The sequence below is a fragment of the Phoca vitulina genome, unplaced genomic scaffold (genome assembly GCF_004348235.1).
Source record: "Phoca vitulina isolate PV1807 unplaced genomic scaffold, GSC_HSeal_1.0 scaffold1, whole genome shotgun sequence".
Taxonomy (NCBI): Eukaryota; Metazoa; Chordata; class Mammalia; order Carnivora; family Phocidae; genus Phoca; species Phoca vitulina.
The window spans coordinates 34,139,861-34,159,547 of NW_022589704.1; the positions used below are offsets into that span (position 1 = coordinate 34,139,861).

At 37.5% G+C, this 19,687-nt stretch overlaps 2 protein-coding genes across 20 annotated transcripts in view; both read left to right on the plus strand.

Annotated features, from left to right (window-relative positions):
* Nucleotides 1-10,824, plus strand: part of FAM126B (family with sequence similarity 126 member B) — an 85,568-nt gene extending 74,744 nt beyond the window's left edge. For all 12 annotated transcript variants that reach the window (XM_032404834.1, XM_032404806.1, XM_032404780.1 and 9 more), the window contains one exon: nt 3,010-10,824. In XM_032404834.1, coding sequence (XP_032260725.1) covers nt 3,010-3,608 — 599 coding nt within the window. In that variant the 3' untranslated portion in view covers nt 3,609-10,824. The remainder of the gene's footprint in view (nt 1-3,009) is intronic.
* Nucleotides 10,825-17,837: 7,013 nt separating this feature from the next.
* Nucleotides 17,838-19,687, plus strand: part of ORC2 (origin recognition complex subunit 2) — a 43,781-nt gene continuing 41,931 nt past the window's right edge. For 3 of the 8 annotated variants that reach the window (XM_032404881.1, XM_032404892.1, XM_032404935.1), the window contains exon 1: nt 17,838-18,438. The gene's annotated coding sequence lies outside the window, so the exon portion shown is untranslated. The other 5 variants (XM_032404900.1, XM_032404919.1, XM_032404944.1 and 2 more) reach the window with 2 other exon arrangements.

Consider the following 19,687-nt stretch of genomic DNA (forward strand, 5'->3'; position numbering starts at 1 on the left):
TGTTATCCCTGAGATAGTTAAAAGGCATAAAACATAAGTATATGAACAGATGTCAAACCCAGAGTTGGCCTAAATTGAATAACAGCCTGTTTCTCAACATTCCTGGTGACTAAACGAGCCACTTGATATATCTACCACCATTGTTAGAATGTTGGATTATTTGTGCTAAATGTAGTACTGTGTTATGATAATTAAGACTTGATAAAATTCTAGAGTGTGGGATTAGGTTGAAACATTTCTTCCAGTTCATCAAAAGTCATATACTTTGAAAAAGGAACCAAAATAGTAGTTCTTTTAAAATATCCTATTAAGGGGTGCCTGGCTGGCTCAGTTGGTAGAGCATGCAACTCTTGATCTCGGGGTTGTAAGTTCAAGCCCCACATTGGGTGTAGAGATCACTTAAAAATAAAATCCTTAAAAAAAATAAAAAATAAAATATCTAATATTAAAATACCACATTTTAATATCTATTATCACTGGTAAAAATTTCAGTTTGTGAGGGTGGGGTATCACCACAAGGAAAGAGGAATAAGTTCCATCAGTGTGTTTGAAATTTCTCAAAAATTACTTTGACTTTTAATCTGGATTAATCGTATCATTAAATCAATATTAGTAGGAGCTAAATTTATAAGGAAAGGCAGACTGAATAGAAAAGTTCATTAAAGGGGTGTGTGGTGGCTCAGTTGGTTGAACACCTGACTCCTGATTTTGGCTCAGGTCATGATCTCAAGGTCCTGGGCACGAGTCCTGTATCAGGCTCCCCATTTAGTGGGGGGTCTGCTTGTCTCCCTCTCCTTCTGCCTCTCCCTCCACTCGCACTCTCTCTCAAATAAATAAATCTTTAAAAAGAAAGAATCAAAGTAAGTTCATTAAAGATCCTTTTTGGTTATCTTCCCTATAGATCATGAGAAGTAGTATCACCCAGGGAGAAAATTAGAAAGGAAAAAAGTTCATTCCTTGAGGATTTTTAAATAGAAGGAAGGAAATTACTAAAACCTATGAAAAGTTTTAGTAATTCTGAAGTCGGCTGGAGCTTTTGTATTGACATTAATATGTGGCCTTTTAAAAGAATTTTCTAGTATGATGGTTTTAAATCAGTTTACAGTTAAAATTATATTTGTTTTATGTTGAAATTGAAGGGAGGATATAAGCGCATTACCTACCCTTATCCTGATGGTCAAGTAACGTTTTATTTGTGACTTTTAAAGTTGGATTTAAAATTATTGCTAAACTGAGGACATTGCCTGTGATTAAAGTATAGTCAGTGTCCCACTGTATTGAAACAGCATTTCTTAGTGTATAAAATATCAGCAGATTCTCTTGCATGGTGGCTTTTATGTTATCATCTCTTTTATGGCCATATTGCTTGGGCATCAGACCTGCATGAGGCAAGATTTAGACACTAGCACTAAGTCTCTCAGTCTCCTTTCCTCAGTATATATACATCTATATCTGATGATACATTTTTATTCACTCCAGTTTTCTATTACTGATACCAATTGTGAACCAGTAAATATCTTTTCTTGGGCATTTTGGAGTTCTTTATAGTAACTGTAAGTAAATTGCTAAGATGATACCATATGAATATAATTTAAAGTTTCATTTTGAGTTACATTATATACTATTTTGAAGAAGGGGTTGAGAGAAGTGGTGTCAGCTGCATTTTCACATGGCTTTGCATGATGGTTGAAGATTATTAAACTGGATATAATAACATGCATTTTGCTTTAAAGATAGCCTATTTCATTCTTCTTTTGAAGCAAGGAAATAGCTAATCCGTATAAGAAAATATATCTAAGAAAATATTTTTTATTTTTCCAAGTACTATGTTAAATATTGTGTTTAAATATTTTATGTATATTTTACTTAGATTACCTGTATCTCAAAGTAATATTTGTTTAGAATTCTTTCCTAATATTTTACCTTAACTGTAATATTGATATCTGTATGTTGATTCAGATTAAACTTTATTGCAGTCTGGCAAACATACATAATAATGTAGCAAACTGCTATCCCTTTCAAAAGAAGCAAATGTATTACTTTCCAAGAGAGTGTTGATCATACTTTCAGTAAGAGAATTAGGCTTTTTGGAAAACCCAAATTGAATATATTAGATAAGCTTCTCCCCTTCTAACAAAAATCCCAAGATAAGGATTATCTCATTAACTGCAGTTTCTGCATAAAACGTAATGGGACATCGTAGTATTTTGTGATTATGACAATAATACATCTCAAGACGAAAAATCTAAAGTATTACAGCTACATAATATAGAGAGTAAAAATCCTACTTAATTATCCCTACTAGTTACTTTCTGATAATCAAATATTTTCTTCACATTAATTGGTCGAGAAAATACGGAAACCAGTGAGTAGATATCCCCATAAGACAAAATATAAGTATGAAATTACTGGAAACGATGTACAGTTTTTTGAGTTAGAAAATATAGTAATTCCGTGTTAAACGTTTTAAAGCCATGTAGAGGCACTTAGCTGTTGAGTAAATGTAAAATTGTACTGCCCTTAAGAAGGGTTTGGCTTGTAGGGATAATGAGTTTGGCATTATTCTGGGTGACTGCAACCAGAAGGGAGTCTCTTTTGTACAGTCTGTTTTATGGTGGGCTAAGGAAAATATGAGGAAAAATTTTTGATTTTTTTTTAAACAGATATTATCACCTCAAATAGACAAGGGTATATTATAAAGATTTGTAATGAAATGTATTTCACCTAAAGTTGTTTTATATGCCTAAATAATTGAGATACTAAGTTTGTTTGTGGATAGTCTTACAAAAGCTGGACTAATGAAAGCTGAACAAACACAGTGAATAACATATTAGAATTCTGTGTAGATTAAGCTTTCTTCCCCTAAATTATTTAGGGGAAGCGTTGACAACAGGGCCATTGCCAAACTGCAGCAAACATTACCCAAGAGATAAGGTCAGTTGAGTTTTTATTCACAGTTCCTTCTTTTTTAATTTAGCTATTGCTGAGTCTGTCTGATTTGTTTTTTAGGTGCTGAGGGTGTAAATGGAGAAGAGTCGGTAAACCTAAACGATGCAGATGAAGGATTTTCATCAGGGGCTTCCCTCAGCAGTCAGCCAATTGGGACCAAACCATCCTCCTCTTCTCAGAGGGGAAGCTTAAGGAAAGTAGCAACTGGGCGTTCAGCTAAGGATAAAGAAACAGCCTCTGTCATCAAATCCAGTGAGAGCCCTCGAGATTCAGTCGTTCGCAGGCAGTATGTACAGCAACCAACTGATCTTAGTGTAGATTCAATTGAGCTGACACCGATGAAGAAACACCTGAGCCTGCCTGCTGGCCAGGTGGTGCCAAAAACCAATAGTATAAGTCTAATCCGGACAGCCAGTGCTTCCTCAAGCAAATCATTTGACTATGTAAATGGCAGTCAAGCAAGTACCAGCATTGGGGTTGGCACTGAGGGAGTTACTAATTTAGCAGCTAACAATGTTAATCGTTACTCAACTATCAGTCTACAGGAAGACCGGCTAGGTCAAGCTGGAGAAGGTAAAGAGCTCCTCAGCCCAGGAGCTCCCTTAACCAAGCAGTCTCGATCCCCAAGTTTCAATATGCAGCTAATATCCCAGGTGTAGTTCTGACATCCTCTCTCATCTTTCTGCTTACCCTTTAAACTGAACATTTCATTGTATAAGAAGACACTTCATCCCACATTGTGAAAATATTGGTCATCGTAATCAGATTTGATTTAGTTTAGGTATCTTCATACTGTATTTTGTATGGAAACAGCAATAAGGTTTTCTTTTTCCTCCTTCCTATATCTTCTCTTCACCTTATTCCTTGTAAATGTGTTTGTGAAGCAGTATAAAATGTATGCATTTTCCATGCCTTCCTTTCTCCTTGGGTGATGTGCAATCCATCGTAGGCTGATCGGTCCCATTTCAACACTGTGAGACTGAGGATATGTTAGAGGAAATGGTGTATATGATCCCTATGAAATGATTCTTTGGTTTTTGTTTAAAAAAAAAAACGGGTTTGTTCTCATAATCTATAGAACTATGGAGATTACTGGATCATATTTTTTTTCTCTTTTAACCAGGAGTGCCTCAGAGATTCTGCTATGACTTTGGACTTCTCTGAGTCTGTGCAATCATTTTCTTGAGAAGCATGGGGGAAGGTGGTAGACTGCTGCACTTTTCCATTAAAATGTGCGTGGTTCTTTTTCCCCCCATCTCCTTTATTTCGAGGACACAAATGTTCAGTTACTGAGGCATTTAAATCAAGTTCTGGCCCCCTCCTTTGGAGGGCAGGGCTCAAAGTTGTTTGTGTAATTGATAATGCACTTTCTCAATGGCTCTACAGTCATTATTAACATGTCTTCCCTCCTCCCCACAAGGACATAGGTCATTTCTGTCCTTAAAGTTTGAACAACTAACAAATCAGAGAATCCAAGGGGCATGTTCTATTTCCCAGGAATGATTGACACTTTGGTGCTGGGGTTTTGTGGGGGGGAGGGGGTGGTTTTTGTTTAGCTTGTGTGGGACTGTGTGTGTGAGGGGAAGTTTTGATAGGTTTTTTTCTTTTCCTTTGTGAGCTGATGATGACTGAAGTAGAACAAGTACGTCTTCAGGTAAAGAGAGGGATTTCTCAACCCACTTTCTGTGATGCTAGACTATTGGAGAAACCCTTTCAGCTGCTTTCTAGATGTACCTAAATTCAGTCAGATATTTTGGATTAAGAAACCTGAAGTCCTGATAGATCATATACTCCAAGGAAATACATCAGGGACAGATAATTGGCTGAAAACACTGATGCTTCAACGTGACACATTTTTATAGAACATTTCTACCAGGGGGTACTGACTTGATTTCTCCTACAAGGACCACACTGCCTTTGTGTTTAATGTAATGCAATTTGTGTACCTTCTAATCATATATCTGCAAAAGTCTCTCATTTTTATAAAACTTTGAAATCATGCCAGTAAGCTAGATGTTGAATGTATGTGAGTAGCATTTGGTAACTGCTAAGAGGCTACAAAAATGCATTATTAGTAAAAAAAATTTTTTTAGTTCTGATTTGGTTGGGTAAGATTTCAGTATAAGTTCTTTTGGGTCTCAGGCTCTAATGCTTGATTGAAAGAAAAGAAAATATATTAGTTTTTGAAAATCATGTATTGTGACTTGAACTGCTATGCGTTATCCTTCCACAAAATACATCAGAGATATTAGTACTTTGTACATTTAGACATTTTTATTTTATTATTGTGAAAGAAAAATATACTGAATTTATAGAAAGCAAGTATTCTCCTAATTAACAGAGTTTAAAATATTATCTCTATCATGATAATTAAAATCACAATAGATTTTGATAAAGTAACCAGAAAAATGCCTCTTGTTTTTTTCCACATCTGAAAACCTCCCTCCTCCTCCTCTTATTTTATTGTAAGAGGATTTGTTTTGTTTTGGAGGGGATTTTCTTTAGAATCTTTATAAGAACAATGAGATGCTTGTTTGAATTTGGTGGTCTGTAACACTTTTCAGCTCATAGAAAATGGAAAACTAGAACCTGAACTAGTACAACTAGTACTACTACTACAACATTGCCAAAGTCTGGGATAAAAGTAAAAGTTTATCAATAGAAATGTATTGAGGTGTGTGTGTGTGTGTGTGTGTGTGTGTGTGTGTGTGTGTGGTGTGTATATGTATATATCACAAAGACATATGTTAGGTATCCCTTTTAATTTAAGGGATGTCAGATAAATGAGTTTGAAAGCAGCCAAAATAAATGAGGTCTAGAGATCTATAACATACCAAGGAAAGCAAAGTTTCAGGTAGGAAAAGAAAAGAGCATTGTTCTTACCAAGGGTAAAATCTTGGCCATGGCTGGAGGTCATTCACTTTATGGCAGAAATGCCTGGTTCATTTAGGAGGCTGGCAGGTTGTTTTGAATTCAACAAGTTGTGTGTTTATTGGCATCTAAATCTAGCATGATTTAGTTAAAGCACACACACACACAAAACCCCCAAAAACAAATAATACCAAATTACAGCAAAAGCTGTAGTAAATATAATAAATGTCCCTTTTGTTTTGTTAAAAATCTTAAACTTGAAAAGTTGGTTTTGGAAAACTTTCAACTTAGAGGATTTCATTTATCTGTGTGTATATACATACATATTCTGTATGTATACATACCCATTAATGTTTCATAACCCTGTGACATTTTGTTCTTTTAAGTTATGTGATTTGACCTTAATGAAGAAACATTTCATTTAGCTCAAACTGTGCATTCAGGGTCTTAGAACAGATTTCCTGTGCAAGATATAATTAAAATTTAGCTTAATAAACCATAAGTCAAATTTTCTAAGAGATTTTTTATATTTATTTGCATTATTGTCATTTAATTCAAAATAGTTTTCAGATATACAACAGCTGTTACAAATATATACCAGCAATATTCATACTTTATTCTTTAACAACCTGTTGTTTTATACTTATTACCTTTCATAAGAAAAGGTCTTTCCCTCTATGGAAAAGCTCATTACAGAGAAAATACTTGTTTTCTATAATAAATCAATTGGATTGATGCCAGGTTGGATTAAGAAATACAAAGAAATATCTGAAGCTTTTGGTAACTCTTCTCTATTATATTAATTTTAAATTATGTTACTAGAAATCAACCTAAAATGTAAAGTGTGAAAAGCTAACTTAGAAGTAAGATTTTTAAATATAAAAATATTTTGAGAAGCTGGAGGGAGAAGTGTATAATTTAAAATCCTGACCCCTGCCACCACTCTTATTCTCCCAGTTACTCTTCTGTGCCTGTTTATTATAGAGTCGGAATTTTTGTGCTAGATGAGACCCTATAAATAATCTAGCTAGTCACCCAGTGCCCCCTCCCCAAATATCTATCCTCAGGAAACTGAGGCTCAAAAGGTTGTGACATGATCGAAGTCACATAACTAAGAAGCAGAGCCAGAATATAACTCCTGTCTCCCGTCAAATGCATATTAACACCCCACTGCCGCCCTGTACTCATACTATGGTAAATGTGGTACGTAACACTCTCCATTTCTGCAGTTTCTTTACAGTTCTGGTCTAGTAGTTGGTGAATACAGCACATTAAGAAAAGTACTTAATCCAGAAAAAATGTAGAGTAATAAACATAGATGGGGAAGTGTTGGAAATGTAGGTATCTATACCACAGATGTAAGGATAGATACATTTTTCTTATTCTAATTTATGCCTTACTATTTTCTGCCACATAACAGTTGTATGCTGCCATTTTGTAGTTGATTATATTTCTGGGGATTTATTTAAATGCAAAAATAAACCCAAAGAAATGGCTTTGATCAGTGTTTCTAGCTATTTTAAAGTAATTGAATCTGCCAGCTTTCACAGTCACCTAGGTAGCAAGTTAATTGTGTTGCACAATGGAGTATTTGCAAAGTAAAGATTAAATAAATTTTATTCCATTGATTTCTAATGTTGAAAAAAATTGAACCTTACTTGTGCTTTAGAATAGATAGAGAACAAGCAATATTTCCTTATGTGGTTGATAACGGTTTATAGTGTGAAGCTTATGATTCCATAATGGGATGGTGACCATTATGTCATTTAAAATGTATATACCGTATAAAATGTCTTAAATGCGGTAGTCTCAGCTATATAAGCTCAATATTTCCAATGTATATTCTCAAATTCCACTCAGTAGCTTTAAATTAATTGTAACTATTTATTAGACACTGGAATACTGAGAATAACTTCTTTCAGATTTTTTTTTTTTTTTGCACTATTTTTGTGAGTATTTTAATGAAGTGTGGGGTGTTTCTGCTACCTCACTTTGTGAGGTTTGTTTGGGTCCATTTTTGAGTACTTTAGTTGACAATCAGTTGTCTCATTTAATTCTCTGCATGTTCATTTGTAAATTTAAAAAATTAGTATCTGTTGTTAGGGGGTAGTATACTATTTATATAAACACTGGCAAGGAGGAGCTCTCCATTTCTGATATTGGATTACAAAGTAAGTTTTTGTTTTAATCAGTATTTCAGTTATGTATTTGTTTTTCAGGTTAAAAATGTTTAATAGGTCATACCAGTGGTCAGAAAATCTAAGAATTTTAGAGCAACTTTTCTATACTATGGCTGTATTAAAGTCTGAATATGAAACTTTTTATCTTTGAAGTTGAATGATTATTGTCATGTTTCAAACCACTAAGTTGGTTGAGACACTTATTTGTAATACTTTAATTTTTTTAAAGTGCTTTCTAGAAACAAGTTATTTGAAAACCTACTAGAAATTGATAAGTTAAACTCTCAAAAATTAGAATATTTGCCAGATTATAAGATGGAATGCAGTGTAAAATTGTTAACAGTGCTAATAAAATCATGAGTCCCCAAATTGGTACAATTTTCCATTTCCAGGGTGGTCATGTTGATACTATAAGGCATAGATTTTAGTATTACCTGCATTGTGTACCTAATGGGTATATCATATTGGCACTGAATAGACATAGGATAGTAATATTCATAATGTCAACCAATGTGCACTTAAACTATATTAGATTTTTGGCGGTGCCAGAAATTTGTGTGGTGATCCTGCCATTAGAATTAGAGGAGTCCTCATCACCCAACCTTCCCCTACCCGTATAGGCACATTGCTTCTAAGCCTGTACACACAACTACAGACTTTTGGAAACTTCATTCGCTTCAGTATTTCTTAACCACTAGTCACATGAGAAATATACACAAGAGCAAACAGAAGTTAGCAGAAAGCTGGGAATGATGTGAAATAACTGGCAGCATAGTACAGAAATGTAGGTTCTATGTTTTACTTTGGATCTTGAGAAAATGTTTACAATTTAAGGCACATTCATATGTCTGCTATTATGCTATTAGACTTAAATATTTTACAAAAAAAATAGAATTAAGTGTAGCTTACAGTATATATGAGTTTTTTTTTATAATTGTGTATCTGGAGGTAGGTTCAATAAGGAAATTCTTTTATTTTCAAAGAGAAATGAATTTAATTGGACAATCCATCCCGAACTACAGAATTGATATCAAACTGGTTTGCTGTATTTGAGTGTCAACAGCTCAGTGTTAATTGTATCAGAGGAAATTCTTTACAACTTTGTTGATTATAAAATTTACCAAAGAAAATGTCTCAACCAAATAGAATTTTTAAAGTACCTAACTGCGAAGGAATGAGGTCCCTTTACCATAAAGGATTGCTTCCTAGCCCTGGGGGAAATAAATACTATAAGATTCTTTGATCTGCAACATAGGTATACAGTTCCTACAAGATTCCATTTGAGGTTTTCTTATGTCAACATTTTACACCTCCAACAAAAGTACCAGTTAAGAAAGCCAAATATTCCTTATGGCACATTTTCATGTCTCCTTAACTCAAATTAAGGATTCTGCTCGTCAGTATTGAATAAAAAAGAGGGGAAACTCCTAAAATTGGTATATTGTATGATATCATGGATTTTTAAAAAATAAAATTGAGGGGGGAGTTATGGAAATGCACCTTTTAAGTAATTGCAATTATTTCCAGTAAGTATGATACTGGCTAAAATGGTATGTTTTAATGTTTTAATATAATTTATGTACATGATTACTCTGGGTATTTTTTTTCTTTGCAGAAAACAGCTAAAATACTCATTTTTTAAATGTATAGACCAATAAAATCTAATGGATTTACTTAAACTAAGTAAGGATTTCTTTGGGAAAACACAAAATGTATATTAACTAATGTTGCAAACAGGTTTTGTGTATTTTTTTTCATATCAGGTGGTAGGTAAAAGGTAATGAATGTATTGATCAGCTATCTTGGAAAGAGAAGATTGGCTAACAATTACTAATGTAAGTTTTGGATTTTTTTTTTTTTTTAAGTTTTATCATCCAGACTGAATTGAGAGATAAGCTCAATGCTCCATGTGTTGTTTAAAAATATTTGTGGGGTGCCTGGCTGGCTCAGTCCTTAGAGCATGCGACTTTTGTATGTTGTAAGTTCGAACCCCATGTTGGGTGTAGAGATTACTTAAAATCTATTAAAAATGAATAAATATTTGTAATAAGTTCAACTACTTTACAGTGAATCTTTTTGATTCTCATTCTAAAAATTATGCTGACTTTATATTCATTGTAACTGGTTAAGAGAAATCTTTTTTTTGGTGCAAAGATTATTTTCCCACTATTTTTCTCATAATAATTTGGCTCTTCTTAGTTACAATTTCTGAAGGGTTTTTGTTATAGCATTATATAGTCTGATCTCTGTCACAAGTAAACAGGAGATAGCCCACTTTCACATGTTTGCTTCATAAAAGGATATGGAATGTATAGATCAGCTCTTTTTTTAGACCATCAACCTGTAGCTTGGTATAAATTTCCCAAGTATTCAGAGAATCGTGCTGGTGAAAATTTAAATAGGATAGGCCTGAAGAAAATATGATTCCTATTGACTAATGTCCTTTCAACCTAGGACTAGTGAAAACTTTGATTTTTTCAGAGCTGAAGAAAAAAAATGCACATTTAAGATCATATTTATTGGTGCATGTAAGCCATTATCTTAACTGTCTTACTGAATTGGTTAATGCTGTTGATTGTTGAAATGTGAAACGTAGTCACTGTTGACCTTGTAAATATCTGCCAGAGATGAAAAACTATTTTAATTTATTGTAAATAAAGATGTATAAAATTCATTATCAGTCTGCAATGCAGAAACATATCTAAGATGTTAAATATTGTGTTTCTTGAGAGATGTGTAATTTTCCCCTAGATGTATCTAGTTACATTAAGAATGTAAATTTTCTTTTGTACAGTATAAAAATACAGCTTTATTTGGCTTTTGACCGAATTCCCCTGAGTTAATTTTATATCTTACCTAAATTTTATACCTTACAATGGTCCTTCGTTGTATTTTTTTTCAAAGCATGCCATTTTATTTATGTATGTCTGAACTTTTTATTTATAGGACACCCTATTAAGGCAATTTATAGAACTAATTAAAGCTATATATAAAATTACACATACTACCATAAAATAATAAATAACATGAAGGCAGAAGTGAAATTAATACATAAAATATGTGCCATACGTTTCTGTATGTTACTGTTGAGATACAAATTTATCTCTGAACTTTAAAACAGCCAAATGTAAAGAGAGATTAAATTACATGACCTTCAGAATCCTTAATATAAAACAAATCAGTTTCTCAGGTGAAGCACAACTGTTTCTAAAACTGAAATGTTAGAAAATTTTCTCTCCTAGGGTCCTTATAAAGAGGAGCCAGCATTACTACTGTCATTTACACACTCTTCAGCAATGGATGAAAGTGCCTGTTTCCTTTACTCTTACCAGTAGTTAGTTCTCTAGTCAGTAAACTTTTTGGTCTTTCCCACATTGTGTTTTCTAAAGATATACTTCAGCCTTCTCTTAGAATATGGGTTGAATGAAGACCTCAGCCCCAGGCCCTCTTTTCTTTTCTTTACATGTACTTTCTAGAAAAGTCTCAGACCTTTTTTTCCCCCTCTCATAGCTATTATTCCTTTTTATGGACCAAGGCTTTATTCTCCCTTTTATTTCAGATGCAAGCAATATAAAATGCATTTTTTTAAAAATTTTATTTTATTACGTTGTTAATCACCATACCTTACATCATTAGTTTTTGATGTAGTGTTCCATGATTCATTGTTTGCGTATAACACCCAGTGCTCCATTCAATATGTGCCCTCTTTAATACCCCAGGCTAACCCATCCCCCCACCCCCCTCCCCTAGAACCCTCAGTTTGTTTCTCAGAGTCATGCATTTTTAAAATATCTTGTTTATTATGTCTTGATCCAAAATTGCTGATAAAGATTAGCAGTTCCAGAAGAGAATGGCTTAAAGCAACTCATGAAGCCTGGCTTAATTTGTTTTTGCCTTGACTCTGGATCTGCATTAGTTAGGATCAGATTCACCGGTTTGAATTTTTTTGAAGTTTCCATTTTTTCCTTTTATTAAAAATGTAATATTTGCTCATTTTGAAAACTTTAGAAAATAGAGGGCAAATACAAAGGGAAAATCCACTTTAAGGTATTGTAATAAAATAGTGAATATTAAGATAGTAGAGACCCTGTCCTGCTAACATATACAACTGTGGTCAGGGTCACAATTTATGGTCCAGAGAGTCTTCTTATCTGAATTGAAGAATAACAACATTTACTGGGTTCTAGGACATCCCAAGCACCATTCTAACCACTTTAAAGGAAATGCAATAATTCAATAATATAATAGTCTCCGATAAGTACTATTATTCTCCTTTTATAAGAAAAGGAAGGTTCATCTGTCTAAGGTCACAGAGCTATTATCTTAACTGTCTTACTGTAAGTGGTACAGCTGGGATTGAACCAAACACTCAGGCTCATGGACTTGTGCACTTACCTATCATAAGATGCTGCTTCATACAGTATTGATTATTCTCAACTACTGGTAAACGTGTCCTATCCCCACATGGCCAAGTATAGGGGATGGGAAGGAAGGGGAGATTGGATCTCAGTACAGCTAGATTACTAATAGGCAAATTAAACCCATGAAAGATAAGCCCTAATAACCTAGGAATGCACAGTTCTAAATTAACTTATCTCCATATATGGTTCCAATTGTGTACTATCCTTAATTGTGTACCATTCTCAAGAGGAAAAACATAGTCTTTCTGTGGTTTATATGAGAAAACCTGGTTTAGAGTATAATAAAGCAGAGAAAGCTCTCAGAAAACTTAAAAATATTTTACTGGCCCTTACCCCCATCCCTCCCCTGCAAAAAAATGTTGCCAGGTAGCTTGGGAGGAAATCAGTATTTTGTTGGACTAACTTATAATTATGATTTAATATTGTTTTGAACAACACAGGAGAGGGTACAAATACAGTCGTCTGTGTTTAGGGTTTCTAAAGGTCTAAATCTGGCCCTGGGTCCTAATCCAAATAAGATGGATAATAGTCCGAACTTAAAGCCCTAGTTTTCTTCAAATGTTACATCATAAAGGGGTGGGGCTTGGGGCGCCAGGGTGGCTCAGTCATTAAGCATCTGCCTTCGGCTCAAGTCATGATCCCAGAGTCCTGGGATCGAGCCCCGCATCGGGCTCCCTACTCAGCAGGAAGCCTGCTTCTCCCTTTCCCACTCCCCCTGCTTGTGTTCCCTCTCTCGCTGTGTCTCTCTGTCAAATAAATAAATTCTTTAAAAAAAGGGGGGGTGGGGCTCACTTCTATAACTCTTTTTTTTTTTTTTAAAGATTATTTATTTATTTGAGAGAGAGAGAATGAGAGAGAGCACATGAGAGGGGGGGAGGGTCAGAGGGAGAAGCAGACTCCCTGCCGAGCAGGGAGCCCGATGTGGGACTCGATCCAGGGACTCCAGGATCATGACCTGAGCCGAAGGCAGTCGCTTAACCAACTGAGCCACCCAGGCGCCCACTTCTATAACTCTTGAAGGACCAATCACTTTTGGCACTTTAACAATGCTTTTTTAATACACATTAGGAATGAAAACAATTATTTTATGGCCAGGTCATGCTACCCAATACAAGCTTAAGTTCTGAATCATTGTATAATTTAACTAAAAAGCAATTCAAAAATATTTTTTATTCTCTCCAATCAATATTCATTAGGAAATAACCCCATTTCCTCAAAGAAAATCAGAATTTTAAGAAATCTATAGAAATTTGGGGCACCTGGGTGGCTCAGTCGGTTGAGCGTCTGCCTTTGGCTTGGGTTGTGGTCCCAGGGTCCTGGGATCAAGCCCCACGTCGGGCTCCCTGCTCAGTGGTGATCCTGCTTCTCCCTCTCCCTCTGCCCCCCAGCTTGTGCTCTCTCTCTCTCTCTCAAATAAATAAAATCTAATAAAAAAATCTATAGAAATTTACTAACAACTATTATAAATAATGGCTTTATGTACACAGCAAAACTTTCTGTATTGACGATTATATTCTAAGGCTCATTTCTGAGAGTTTGAATTATTATGTGTATATTTTTTAAGGAGAATCTGCCAAATCTTTCATTACTAATTTGTGCCTTATTTTTTTTTTAAAGATGTAATTATTTATTTTGACAGAGAGCGAGAGAGGGATCACAAGCAGGGGGAGTGGGAGAGGGAGAAGCAGGCTTCCTGCTGAGCAGATAGCCCGATGCAGGGCTCTATCCCAGGACCCTGGGATCATGACCTGAGTAGAAGGCAGACACCCAACGACTGAGCCACCCAGGCACCCCTACTTTGTGCCTTATGAGGGCCTCATCATCCCTGGTATGAGAAAATCCTGGAGATAAAATAGGATTTCACTACTGTATTCTCTTTTATTCCTAAGTGTTCGGATAGAAGTAATCGCTTTCTCCTGAGCAGGATTGAAATCAAATTGGTATCTTAAAAACTCTGGCTAGATATTCTTTGCTGAGGTATTTGCCACTGCCATTCTAGACCTATCATACCCTTAGCAAGTATGTTTTATGCATAGCATCTAGGTGATTTCACGTTTGACAAAAATTTTCATTCTCCCTAGCTCGGTGGTTCTCAACCCTAGTTGCACGTTAAAATCATCTGGGACATTGCTGATGACCACATTCACAGGCCACATTCACGCTGTCTGGCATTGGGATCTAGCAGTAGTAGTTTTATCACCTCCCCAGGTAATTTTCATGTGCAATCAGTACTGAAAACTCTCTTTAATCCTGTAACAATCATTTGCATTCATAGTTAAGCTTTCCTCTTCCACCCAGAACCACTGACTCAATTTTTTCCCCAGAGAAATATATAAAACAGTAAATGCCAATATAAGAGATTAATCCAGTGTGTGTGTGTGTGTGTGTATGACTTGTCCATATCAATGCTATACTCCACCTTTTCTATTCCCTTACTCAGTTCACTGAACACTGTAGGCATCAATACAACTTCACTAGCCCCAACCTTAAGCCTCCAGCACTTTGAGGTCCTTCTACTTCTTGGCCTGCTTGCTTTCTCATTCCCTTCAGTTTCTGTTCCAAAGCTTCATTACTTTAAGTACCACTTTCTCAGGATCCTCAGCTCTTACTTCATCAAACGCAGGCCATAATGCTAGAAGGTTTTAATTTCCTGTTTTCTCCCACTTCAAAGAACAACTATATCTACAACTATGCGCATCTACTTGCTGCCTGTCTCAGAAGATGAGGTACCTCACTTCATTTCTTATTTTATTCATCATCCTAAGGCAAATTCTTTTTTTCTCCCTTTGGCTTTAATCTCTACACTGATGACCCCTGGATCTCTATCGATCTCTTGAATGAATTGCAAACTCGTATATCCACTGTTTGCAGGATAATTTGATGTCTCTCTTTCAAAGGGATTTCAAAGTCAAGATGCCTCAAGCTAAACTCTTTCCCTCTATCTGTAATCTTTCACAGCACACTGGGGAGCTGATACCCAGACAACCATGCCAGAAACCTGGGACTTATATTTTCCTTCTTCCTTACCTCTATATCCAGTTACCAAATCCTGCTGACTTTGCCTTTTTTTTTTTTTTTTTCAAATTCATCCTTTCCTTTCCAGTTTTATTACTACAGTTCAAACTCCTGTCTTCATCTTCATATCCATACTGCTTTGATAGCTTCCTAACTAGACCCCTGCTCCTCTCAAATTTACCGTCATTGGTGATTAATATAAAACACCCATCAGTCCCTGGTTACAATTATTCAATGGTTCCATCACAGAGGATAAATTCTGTTCTTTAGCCTCAGACTCCTCCCATTCCATCTCCTATCATTTTTAACTTTTACTTAAGGTTTAAATGAACACCAAACTGCTTTGTACTATCACACTGTTTGTAATACCATACTCTCTTCCTGAAATCCCTTTTCCACCCCTATTCTCTGTCATCTGTAGTTGGATAAGCTTTTCCTCTGCTGCCCTTCCTCTGCTTAGCTAAGCTGAACTAAGTGGTCATTGTCCTAGTAGATCTCTGCAAATTCTATCCTTGCACTTAAACCTTATTGTAATGAACTTACCTGATTCTTTCTACCCAACAAGAATCTAAGTTCCTGGGGCGCCTGGGTGGCTCAGTCGTTAAGCGTCTGCCTTCGGCTCAGGTCATGATCCCAGGGTCCTGGGATCGAGCCCCACATCGAGCCCCACATCGGGCTCCCTGCTCCGCGGGAGGCCTGCTTCTCCCTCTCCCACTCCCCCTGCTTGTGTTCCTGCACTCGCTGTCTCTCTGTGTCAAATAAATAAATAAAATCTTAAAATAAGTCCCTTAATGGTAAGGGACATATCTGGGCACTATGTTCCTGATACAGGTAGGTGCTCAGAGTTAACTGAATAAATTAAACTATCCAAAGAAAAAGACTGAGGGGCGCCTGGGTGGCTCGGTCGCTTAAGCGTCTGTCTTCAGCTCAGGTCATGATCCTGGAGTCCTGGGATAGAGCCCTGCTCTGTGGGGAGACTGCTTCTCCCTCTCCCTCTGCCTGATGCTCCCCCTGCTTGTTCTCTCTCTCTCTTTCTCTGTCAAATAAATAAATCTTCAAAACAAAAAACAAAAAAAGAACAAAGAAAAAGACTAAGAGAAATGGGACCCCCCAGCTCCTTCCCTCTATTTTCCACAAATATACCATAAAAACAATCAAAACCCACCACTCAAACCAAGGCCTCTGAGTCTATGGACTTTTGTGTAGATCTGAAGAGGAGATGGAAGAGTTTACATCATAGAAACATAATATATTAGTTAAATATCTATTAAGTATTCCTAGATCTTCACATTTTTAAGAACTTTTCAAGCACTTCATTGTTAACTGTTGACTACGTTCGTTCCTCTTCTTTTTTCTACTCACCCTTCCCCAAATTCTTTATTTCCAGTGTAGAGAAAATTACCTTTATCCTTTGTTTTCTTAAATTCTGCCAACCAAAATGGAATATTGAGGTATCCAGACTATCATCATTTCTCTTTCTCAAGTGGATTTCCTAAACATCTTCCAAAATGGTGATTCCATCTCTTCCTTCCTTATGCTCCCACTCTTACCTCCTTTATCCAGAGTGATCTTTTAGTAACTCTGACTAGTGCACCAAGAGCCAAACTAGCCCTCAAAACAACAGACCCAACGTTGGCACTTGCCTCTTGGCCCTTTATGCACCTGCTATATTGATTTGGGCTTTCTACGTGGAAAATTTTACCCTTTTTGCCTGGCTTAAATCTACTCAACTCTCAGTTTAATAAAACATCTCTTCCTCCAAGGAAATTGTTCCTGACTTCTGTCTTTTAGTTAGATACTTCTGCCACGTGGTCCAATAAATGCTGAACTTCTCATAGGGTAGGATTTTTCTCAGTCTTGTCTGTTCAATATCTTCCCCTATACCATCTACTGTGACAGCAGAGATCGTGTTTGTCTCACTCAATGGTTTATCATTATTCTGGTATGCAGGGGATTCTGTAGTGTTGTTTTGAATAAATGAATCCAAATGAAATAGTATTCTGTTAGTGGGTAATACTGTATCCTAGTAGGTTCAATCCTTTTCTTCATTAGCTTTGTACATCTATTCATTCTATCTTAATCTCTCCATCCCCTTAGCAGTCTGATCCCATTTCCATATTCTCTTGTTTCCAGAGAGGAATGTCTCCCTTCTCCCTACTCCAAACCCTTGAGATGTATGGAATCCTACCTTTCACCCCAAATAGGTGAAATAAAGTTTAAAAAGCAAAACACAGGGGCGCCTGGGTGGCTCAGTTAGTTAAGCGTCTGCTTCGGCTCAGGTCACGCTCTCGGGGTCCTGGGATCAAGTCCCGCATGGGGCTCCCCGCTTAGCGGGGAGCCTGCTTCTCCCTCTTTCACTCCCCCTGCTTGTGCTCTCTGTCAAATAAATAAAAAAACAAAACACAAACGCAGATTCATTCCCATTATCTTTTTCCTCAAAAGAAGGTGTCTGGAGAAACTAATTAAGACTTTTAAGATTACCTTAACACACACCCGCTACACTTCTGCAAATTTCCCCAGGTGTAACCAACACTTCCTTCGCCCTTCCCCGGAAACGGAAAGAGGACAGGAAAGGCCCAGAACTCAGGGTTTAGGGATTCGTTTTCCTCAGGTTTCTTGATGGGCGGGGCCGACAGCCCGAGACCGACTGGCGGGCAGCGACGTCGCTCTCGGCTGACTCCGCTTTCTATTGGCTTTTCTGGACTCCGCCCCCTGAGCAGGGCGGGAGATTCGGTGTGCAGCAGGCAGGCCTCCCATCCCCCAGCCGGCCTCCGGGCTGCCCTACGGGACTCTGATACCCTGCGACCCTCTCCGGCTGTGCTTAACCGGAATTTGGCCTTTCCTGCTGGGGCCCACGCCGCCTTCCCTGCGGCTCCCAGTCAGCGGGGTGTCGTCCGGTAGGCGCGGGGAGGCCGGAGCGGCGCCTGGCGGCGACCTAGAGGTGCGTGGTGGGACAACGCGGCAGCCCGCTTCCCTCTCTCGCTTAGCGAGGGGTTTGTGAGGTGAGTCCGGTGGCGCCCAGCCCCGCAGCCGAGCTGGGGCCCGCGTCTCGGAGAGGGCTTCTCCTCGGCGCCCCGGGCTGGGTCGCTGCGCCCCCCTCTGTGCCCTCCCCAGGCTGCCCCCGGCCCCCGCGGGCCCGAGGACCCTCGGCTGGCGGAGCGCGGCCAACTGGTAAGCGGCGCGAGGCACCGGCCAAAGTCCATAAATCCTTGTTGGGGTGAGAGGCTCCCTCTGGAAGCACCGTTGGTCGGTCTCTCCAGCACTGATAGGCCTTCTGTGCAAGGGACGCGTTACCAACCTATCAGTTTCTCGGCTTAAAGAGCCTTGTGCTTGTAAAGAGAAAACTGTGAAAATCTGTAACCAAAGTGTAGAGTGACCTGACAGGAGCGGGCACAGTGAGGGCTGAGGAGGAGGAGATTTCTTCCCAGAACTATCACAGCAGTGAGAACCTTAGATGTCATCCCCGTCTGGAAGCCCCAAATGAATCCTGCTCACTGAACAGTCACCCTGGGACAATGCTTGGTTGTAAAACGTGGATGAACCAGGCTCTTCTGGTAGAGCTTTTTAAATTAAAAGGATGTGGATACATTACTTTTCGTCTTAGAACTAAAATCCTAATAAAACCATTATACTAGGGGACCTAGTTCAGGTGCAATCTGAAGAAAAATAGCCGGGCCCTACACCTTTGTGTATTGGCACTGCACATATTCATTCATCATTTACTGAGCACCTTTTCTGTTAGAGGAGATGTAGAGTCTTCTGATAGAGGAAATGGGTGGCACTGATAAAATTGAGGCTTTGCAGCTTCATGAGATCTACGTGGTTAAGTTGAAGCTTAAAGAAGCTGATGATAGGAAACATTTAATTAGCATTTTCATATGCCAAGCGCATGATCTCATTTAATCATCACAATTCTGTCCGAAGTCACACAGGTATGAGTGTGGAGTTAAGATCAGAACCCATGTTTATCTGATATTAAAATTGGTGTTTAACCTTTTTTTTTAAAGGATTATGTTTTTAAAAATTGTAGCAATCCTTTATTTGCTCTCAAAGGAGGGTGTGTTGCTGTTAATACTCTTTTGGTGCTGCTGTATTACCTGCCTTGTTAACTCCTTGAAAGGAGTCCCACTTAAAAATAAGCACCCAGAGACAGTGCCTTGAAGAGTAGATGGTCGCTAAAAATTCGCATTTTATTGTGTGGTTGTTAAGTAGTGGTTTTTTGTGTGTTTTGTTTTGTTTTCCAGAAATTGT